The 8,895-nt window shown below is 49.5% G+C and overlaps 3 protein-coding genes across 3 annotated transcripts; all 3 read right to left on the bottom strand.

Annotated features, from left to right (window-relative positions):
- Positions 1-2,070: 2,070 nt before the first annotated feature.
- Positions 2,071-3,626, bottom strand: TRV_05468 (uncharacterized protein; the record flags this gene model as incomplete). Its single annotated transcript, XM_003020402.1, has 2 exons — positions 2,071-3,443; positions 3,509-3,626. The coding sequence occupies 2 exons, from the start codon at positions 3,624-3,626 to the stop codon at positions 2,071-2,073; spliced, it is 1,491 nt and encodes a 496-aa protein (XP_003020448.1).
- Positions 3,627-5,062: 1,436 nt separating this feature from the next.
- TRV_05467 (uncharacterized protein) lies at positions 5,063-6,547 on the bottom strand (the record flags this gene model as incomplete). Its single annotated transcript, XM_003020401.1, has 3 exons — positions 5,063-5,617; positions 5,700-6,106; positions 6,178-6,547. The coding sequence occupies 3 exons, from the start codon at positions 6,545-6,547 to the stop codon at positions 5,063-5,065; spliced, it is 1,332 nt and encodes a 443-aa protein (XP_003020447.1).
- A 795-nt stretch (positions 6,548-7,342) lies between these two features.
- Positions 7,343-8,761, bottom strand: TRV_05466 (CRAL/TRIO domain protein; the record flags this gene model as incomplete). Its single annotated transcript, XM_003020400.1, has 2 exons — positions 7,343-8,048; positions 8,118-8,761. 2 exons carry the CDS (start codon positions 8,759-8,761, stop codon positions 7,343-7,345), a joined length of 1,350 nt encoding a protein of 449 aa, XP_003020446.1.
- Positions 8,762-8,895: the final 134 nt, after the last annotated feature.

Genomic DNA, 8,895 nt, shown 5'->3' with positions numbered 1-8,895 from the left:
GGGGGGGGGGGAATGAAAGGTGAGCTGGAGGAAGGGTGAAAATTAGGCGAGATGGAGGTCTAGGATACTCCCTTCTCTGGCCTTTCAAGCACAAACTTGTGTGCTATCTTGATGATGCGCCAAAGATGCTTGAAGCAACACGAGAAGACGGAAGAACAAACTCGGACGAGCTTGCGATATGACGAAGTGACTGAGAAGGAAGGTTTGCCGGTTTGCTTAGTAATCGAGTTCTGACTAACATTTACGGGTAAATTATATTCCGGAGCAGGTACTCCCATCCTGCCGTTTATGGAAGGTTCCATTAGTAAAGATTCTCTTTCCTCTTTCGAAATAAATAAATAAATAAATAAATAAAAGAAAGACAGAAAAAGGAAAGAACGCGGGAAAAGAGTGAAAGATTTTGAAAATTCTCTATTATGTGAAGAAAAGGGGGCATAATTTCTGCGGCGAGCTGAGGATAAGTGGAGCATAAGAGTGTTTATTATTACTGTTTTAAGATCTTGTAAATCAATATCGCAATGCGTATTTAATACTATCTAGGCCGTATAAATATTTGTAATGCCTTTTATGTGGCTAAAGCTTTGTCCAAAAAATATGATATTGATTGTTGAAAATGAACTAATTAAGTATTGTGGAGCGCGGAAAGAACCTTGATGGGGCGAACTTTCATGGTGCCAAGGTCCTTTAACACTCTAAACCTTGGAGTTGTTTATCTTCCATAATGTTAGTGGGATATAAGTATAGCGACGATCATATATACCTTCAGAATATAGACATACGATGCATGACCTCTGTAGTCACGCCATTTGATTCGACGCTTTGCCGCCCTCGTGCGACTGTAAATTTCCGGTATAGATTCCCCGCTCCTGCATGCTATTTGTGCCTCGTACATTAGGATGTGGAAGGTCGATATCCGTATCCGTATACTCGCTAAACAAAACTGAGCAACCTCGAGTACTTCTAGTTTTATGGCCAGTTAGGTAACTTTATGAAACGCAACCTTCCCTCGTTGTTCACTTTCGGCTAGGCCCGCGTAACTCATAGTAAACCATATTGGTATCCACCCGGGGGCAGGAAGTAGCCAAATTGGAAGTAGGCCGTCACGTTTAACCGCAGCTCTAGATGATAGCTTGGGGGAAGATAGCAGTGGAGGTAGGTATTCATATTGATACCGGTTGATAAATACGCTATCAGACATAGTTGACTACCATACTCATGGCAAAAAAGGTTCCCCGTTATTAGTTATATATATTGTTAATTGCGGGTTATCAGGGTATTGAGGCATCGATTTAACGTACGCAACTCACCAAATAACGGAAGAGGTTATTTTCAATTTATTCAACGCCAAATGTTGTCTTCTGTGTCTCCAAAGAGGTAAACTAGTAAAGTTTTGATGCTTAAATTTGGGGCTTATTATTGGTTGACTATGTCGACTTTTGTGGGTCGACATCCTAAAAATAGAATTGAGGCTCAAGACAGCTCCACAAGCTATCTTGATTCTTATATATTATCGATACCAATTCCGCAATGCCTTTTGAAGAAGTAGAGTCAATATACTTGACATGATAAGCGATGAAAAATTCCATTAAGTTGTTAGATGAGACAACTGAAATCATACTTACGCCGCAAATAGGATCGGTTATCCTTGATGAATTTCATACTCGGAATCCTACTGGAGGGGATACATGTAGCTCTCCCGATCAGGATGTTACGTCTCGTCAGGAGTTAGTAAGTCAATCATAGAAAACAGATTGAATAATTTTCGAGGGACGAGGTTATTGATACATTGGTGGAACAGGTCCATTTTATCGGAAGTTTCAAGTATGTTGAAGAATAGTAGGCGTTGCAGTGGTTGCAGGGATTCATTAGTACTAGTCAAAAATGCAACCTACTTAGCCAACAAATGTGTTAAAGACAGTAGAGAAAGTAAGCAGCGGTCCAGGGACCCAGAGAACAAACAACTCAATCAAAAATGGATGTGAGTGGAGTTGCAAGCACGACAAGCAGACAACAAACGCAACGCAAAGAAAATAGGAAAAAGCCCGAAATAGTAACAATAAAAGTAGCAAATTAGGGGTAGTTCTCTCCGATACGTGGAGCGCCTCCTCGCCAGTCAAGACGCTCGTAGTAGCGGAAGACAAGGTCGTATCCGTCGAGCTCGTGGACGATACGGTCAACGCGGCGGTATCCAGGGATGCTCTCCATCTTGCCATGTCGACGAGAGGCAAGACGAGTGCTACGGCGCGCCTCAAACGACTGGCCAAGCTCCTCTGCGTTAGCCTTGGAGGATTTCGCCTCGAACAAGGTGACGGTGAAACGGCCTGGTTTGAATATGCCCACGGCCTGGCTGACGATTTCAGCGGTGTCACGGCCAGTCTGCTCCTGAGGCACGGTGGTTTCAAACGATGCATAGGAGCAGTGGGGTTCAGGCGTGACATGGACGGTGAAATAGTTGGTGCCGGATTTACCATCGTTGGAAGGGATGACGCCGTTGGCCGAGAAGCCGCAGGGAGAGAACAGGTAGGCGTCAATTCGGGAGCCCGGGTGCTTGTCGGCGGGATAAATGTTGGATAGTCCGCAGGCCTCGCTGACAACGGTACCAAGAGCGTGGCCTTCGCTTGAGAGCTCCGAGGGCAGGGGAGAGCCCACGTCGCTGTTGTTGGAGGAAGTGTTGCTGAAAACGTCGACGAGGTCGTCGTTTTCTTCTTCATGTTCAGATCGATAACGACTTTCTGCGACCGCACTCGCATGGTCGAGATAGAATTGCTTGGAATTCTTCTCGTCCAAGTCAGTCATCAAGATCTCCAATGTTTCATCACTCTCGCATTGCTTGGTTCCCCCAACTCCGTTCTCGAGAGAGCCGGGAAAGTTGATCTGTCTGGTTTCTGTCTCATGGGCAGGGGACGCAGGAGGCGTCAAGGAAGTGAACGGCTCGGTAATGTACAAGTACCAATGTTCACCGTTCATCTTGCCAATCATATAGGCACTCCCGCCCAGGAAGAGCTTGTCCATGGCTCTGACTTCATCTCTCCAGCTACGGTGAGGCCCGCGCTGGCGTTCAGGAAAGAGGAAGTTCTTACGGCTGTAGAAGACACGGTACGGAGCAGTTGCCGTGGTAATACCGCCGACCAATGGCGGGCTGGACTTGGGGAAACCAGCATAAAGCGCAGCAATTTCGAGAATGCGAGGCAGGCCGTGAAGAAGGGTAGTGGTGCCACAGGTCTTGAGAATCAGCTTGTGAGGGAAGACGAACATGCTGGATTCGGACAGGAGGTAGGCATCAACGTCGTCAGACTCGACAATGGAGAGAACTTGGCAGTTGACGAGGTCGAGCATGCCTTTCCAGGTGTCCGCCGACACAGCCTTGAGTCCATTTGGAACCGGCGAGTTGGCGAGGTCATCGGGGGACGCAGTGAACCACACCTCAAGAAGCTTTTCAGGCCCTGTTCAAGCAGTTAGCAACGGTAATCATCATATTCGAAGGTGGAAAAAAAAGGCTTATACTAACCTTCGAATGCATTGGTTGAGTCTAAATCCACAGTGGCTTCATGATTGATAGTCAAAGACGGTGCCACATACGAGGATGGAGATCCCGTATAGTGATTTGGAATTCCGGCGTAGACCATATCCGAGACTGGAATTCTTCCTTGATTATGTTTTTTATATTTCGTTGAGAGTGTTGGTGGTGATTCCGACTTTGACTGCAATTATGCAGATGACTGTGGTGTGTTTGAGCTTGAGCTTGAGCTTGACCTAGCAAGACTTAGAAGCACAATCTGCCACCCAGACGAACAATGCGGTGTTCGTCTGAGAAGGAGAAGGCCCGAAATCCTGGGGGAGGTCTGGCCGCACACTGGCAGAGACTGTTCGCTCGATCAGGGATACAAAACACCGCTGGTTAACGGTGTTAGGGTGGGCGGGCGGAGAGGGGGAAGTAGAACGCTTTGAGTGCCGGAATGGTGATCAGATGTCGGTGACCCTCGAACTGACAGATGCCGATACCGGTGAAAGTATCGGGTCTAGCAGAGGAGGATGTCTGCTGTATGGATAGATAAGTCTATTCCGGCGCAAAGAACGAGGTAAGACGGGGTGTCCGGTCGGGTTGTTGTTCTTCGTGGGAGGATTGCTTTTTTGTTTTTTCCAGTGGGTTTTTTTTTCTTGCTGTCGTTCTCGTAGGGAATGTTATCGAGGTCTGGCAGCGGAGGTCAGGGTCAGCACGCTCTCGACGAGCACCACGGCGGACAGAAACAGACGAAGAGACTCACTTTGCTGGCTTGGATAGGAAGCGTAGCAGGTCCTTACGACTCATGGAGGGTTAATAAATGTCCTCTTCAGAGCTGCGTAGTGATGGGAGGCCCGTCAGTCAAAACATTGACACGGCGAGAACCGGGCGGCCAGTGAGCAACTTGCAACGACGACAATGAATGAGCAGGAGACGGCAGAGACGACAGAGATGACAGTGACGAGCAGACGAGGATGAGACGCTGATGATAAAGACCAGAAGAGACGGCGACGGTGAAACCAGAGAGAGAAGAAGATGAAGGTCGTTTTGCCCCTCGAGGAAGAATTTGTTCATGCGACAGCGGAAAGTTCGTTTTTTTTCGTGTGTGTCAGGGAAAAGCAAATAAAAAGAAAAAGAAAAAGAAAAAAAAAAAGAGAAAACCAGCTGGCGGATAACGTAATGACGCAGAAGCGCGAAGGAAGAAGCAAATATAAGGGGAGCGCCGCAGTTAGTGCGAGGGACGGCGACGAGGAAGAAGAAAAGAAAATAATAAGGCGATCGTGGAGCTTCGGATGAAGATTATTTTATTCTTGCGTGTTGGATAACTACGGTTAGAAAAAAAAAAGCTGCGTGATACTTGGTCAAATATCCTGCCTGGTGTCCCTTTTGCCCGGCCTGAGCCAAACTCCGCTGCGAGAAGAAAAAGAGGGTTGGAAGAGACGAAGGGAAGAGAAAGGGAAAACAGCCAGGTCCCCCGGTCCGTTGAAAAAATACAAGAGATATTAAGAAGAGAAGAGAGAGAGAAGGGAAAAAAAGCAAGGAAAATGGCCGGAATATCGCTCACTGCTGCTTCTCAAGAATCGCCCTGGCGAGAGGCAGCTGGCCAGACTCGATGATGCGGGAGGCAATCAGCTCGCCGACCTTTGCAGCAAGCTCCTTGCCCAGCGCCTCTGCCGCAGCGTCCGAGAAGCCGTTTGTGTGGGCGAGAGACTCGTCCTGGATCGTCGAGAGCACGGCAATGATCACCCCCGTCACTTTCTCTGCCTCTGCTTTCCGAAGGCCCTCGTCCGTCACGGCGTCCTTCAGCACGACTTCGTACACGGGCAGGTTAGGGATAATCAGCTCGCGAATGACGTTTGGGCCGCCAATGGATTGGAGCCCAATTATGGCACCGTAGTGGGCACCGAAAGTCTGACCAGGGTCCAGGAAGGTCTTCAGGAACGTTCGTGCCAGACGGGGCTTGAGGGTGTGTGAAGACTGCGAGTACTTTTTCGCTATCATCCCCACCAGAGACGACGAGAGGTCTCGTAGTGCAAAGTGTTCTACTGCGTCGTTACTGCTACCGAGCTGGCGGCCAATAAGGCATGTCAACACCGGTGGAATCAACGGTGCAACCTACACACGCCACTTGTCAGCCTATCATGTTTTTACCTCGCCTGGCCTTTTTTCCTTGAACTAGGGGGGCGGCAAAACTCACGTAAGGGTCAATGTATAATGTTGGATTCCGTATCAGGGCCTCGATCATATGCATCACCTGTGTTAGGACAAAGACGTCCTTGATATTATGCGTAACTTTCTCTGATATAAACTGCACAAAGTACGGAACCAGCTGGTGCAAGCCTGGGTCTTCCTTCAAGCTTGAAAACGCAGAGTTGCGGAACTCCTCGTTCGACTCGTCCAGGAATGCATTGCACACCCGCTCAAAGTAAAGCTGCAGCTCGTTCGAGAGTATATGTTTAACCAATGGCTTGACGTTAACATTCTCATTGCCGCTCATAGCAGCCAGGTTGGCGTTCGCATTCGGGCCCTTGGATACTAGCTCGAGGTGCCGTGTGTCCGCCGCCGTAGGGTTCTGCGGTATCGTAGGCTGTACGCCTTCAACGGCTAGCCAGTGCGCTACTCCCATCGTTAGTACATACGTAGCAAACCAAGTTAGAGCCAATCCAACAGCATACCGGTAAAGGATATCTCCCTGGGCACCTTTGGAAGTGGCGCATTAATCAACTTCTCAAAATCAACCTCGTCGTCCTCAACGTAAAACAGCGGCTGGCCGGGACCTATCGTCGCCTCGCCGAACCTCAGCGGGCGCGCGGATTCATAGCCATATAGCGGTTCGACGTCTAGTACTCGCAGCGCATTCGATACGTCTTGTGTCGTGAGCAGTGTTCGCTTGCCGTGCCTCATGAACTTAAGAGCTTCCTCTAGCACTTGGGAAATGCGGTACTCGACGTCGCGGGATAGGTTCTCGACTACATCGTCGTTCAGCGAGTTTATCCCGACGGATTCGGCGACATCACGGATGTTATCTGGGTTCCAGAGCGACATCGTGGGAGCTTGGAGATGCGCAAGGCGGCGGCTGAGCTTGATGGTGTTGGTTAACGTCCGGTGGATGTGTTGCTGGATGAAGTCGCAGGTGAGAAATGCTGCATCTTCCGCCGTGAGGCTGAGGCAGCAGTAGGTGTGTCGGATCGCTTCAGCACAAACTCGTCATCGTCTTATTCTTGCGCCAACTGTCTCGTCCTGTTCATCATCGACATTCCAATATCTTTTTCGATGCGCAAAAGTTGGAGCTGGAAGAAGAAGCGCGGCAAGTAGCGCTTATGGCGGCTGGCGCTTGTCGCCTATAAACTTTCCTTTGTTTTTTTTTTTATTTATCTACTTGTCTGTAACCATTAGAATATAAATATACAAGGCGACGATCAGATATAAAGAGGAGACGGTTTATTTTATTACTACCTAGTGTAAAAACAAGGAGTTGAACCCGTAGAGATTTAACACGACTGAAGGACATCCTATGGTATCTATAAACCAGGCGCTCTGAAACGGAAAAGAAATCAACAAATAGCAAACTACCAACCAACACCAAGCCCCCGGCATGTCGTCGTTCCATCTGCACCTAGTTCGTGGCTGTCGTGCGACAAGGTGTGTGAAAGTCCAGTTCGCATTGCTGAAAAGTTGTATTAGGAGTCTTGTCTTGTCTTTTTTTTTGGGTTTTAATTTTTAGTTTACTAAGGGAAAAGGAAGAAAGGGAGTGTCATGTTACGCATGATAGCGAGTCTGACGGGTATTAGAATAGGAGAGTAAATTACCGCCCAAGGGGTATCGGGTGTTGTTTGTTGTTTAGTTGGCCGGGGCAGCGGCTGGGGCGGGGGCTGGGACAGTCTCTCCTGCGACCTTGGGAGCTCCATTGGCCTCGCCAGCTGGCTTATCGGTGGCTTCAGAAATGGTATTCTCAGGCACAGGAGCAGTAGGAGTCTCAGTCTTGGCCTCCTCTGGTTTGGTCTCAGGAGCTTCCTTTGCCTTTGGCTCTTCAGCTTTGGTTTCGGCCTTTGTCTCAGCACCAGTTTCGGTCTTTGGCTCGGCCTTAGTCTCCCGCTCCTGGGAAATGTCGTCGATGAGAGCAACAGTCATGCTGCTTTCAGCCAACTCAGCGTTCTTTCCGCCATATGACTTGGGGAACTCGGCACCAGCTTCACCAAACTCGCGGGCCAGGGCAGAGCCATTGGTGATAGGGTGGAACTTGCGAATGGTGTTCTTGCTCAGGAAGACCTTGAGAGCAGTGAAGACCCATCCCATGACGGTAGGGACGTTGACGAAGAACTTCTCGCGCAGAAGCTCTGGGTAGGCCATGCTGAAGACGGTGATAGTCTCGCGGGAGGCATTGCGGATGGTTGGGCTCATGCGGAGGAAGCTGACGTTCTGGTAGTCATGGACTTGGAACATCTGGTAGGGGTCTTCGCCAATGGCTGGGATGACGGTCTTTGCCTTGTCCAGGTTCAATTCGTGGATGGCGAGCTCCATGAGAGCAACGCGCCATTTAATAAACCTATACTGGTTAGCCATATATACCTCTAACAAAAAAAGAGATTGGCGGTTATACGGAGGTATATCTTACCCTTTAAGATCGCCAAAGGTCTCGTCAATGTTCTTGACGGCACCGTAGATGTTCCATGTGAAGACGGACTTGGCCTCGCCGACGCCATACGTGGTGATGAAGCCCAAGTTCTTGAACTTCTTAGCCGAGAACTTCATGTTCTTGACAATCTCGAGGGGCTTCATCTCCTTGCGCCACTCCAAGGCCTTGGTAAGCTGCTCTTCTGCCGCCTTCACGTTACCCTCGTTGGCACGAAGGAACTTGATCATGATATTGACGGTGGGAATGTCCTCTGTGTCCTTCAAGGTCACTCCCCACATCTCATTGTGGCCCGTAGCCTCGAGGATGGCCGGCAATCGGTCGAAGAGCTGGGTGAGCCCGGCATGTTTCGTCAGGTACTCTGGACGGTTATCCGCTGGCGCAGACTCCTCGGTCTTGTCCTGCGCTGTAGCAGCTCCAGGAGCTTCAGTCTTGACCTGCTCGGCAGGTTCAGCATCCTTTTTGTCTTCGGCGGGCTTCGAGGGAGCTTGTTCAGCGTCCTTCTTCTCCTCGACTTGCTTCTCGTCGGCTTTTTCGACTGCTTTCTCGACCTTCTCGGCCTCAACGGCTGCGGCAGCTTCAGCCTGAGCGACAGGCTGCTCGACCTTCTCCTGAGTCTTATCCATTGTATTGGTGACCGAGTCTCGCGCTCACTTCCCTGGGTCAGCCTGTCATCTCATTGTCAGCTTCTTCCTCTCTGTTGTGCCTCCTCCTCCTCCTCCTGCTTGAATGTTCCTGACCTACCTAGGGAGACAAAAGT

The sequence above is a fragment of the Trichophyton verrucosum genome (genome assembly GCF_000151505.1).
Source record: "Trichophyton verrucosum HKI 0517 chromosome Unknown contig00418_1.f1.exp, whole genome shotgun sequence".
Taxonomy (NCBI): Eukaryota; Fungi; Ascomycota; class Eurotiomycetes; order Onygenales; family Arthrodermataceae; genus Trichophyton; species Trichophyton verrucosum.
Note: the sequence above shows the minus strand (reverse complement) of the source record. Positions and strands in the feature narration are given on the sequence as shown.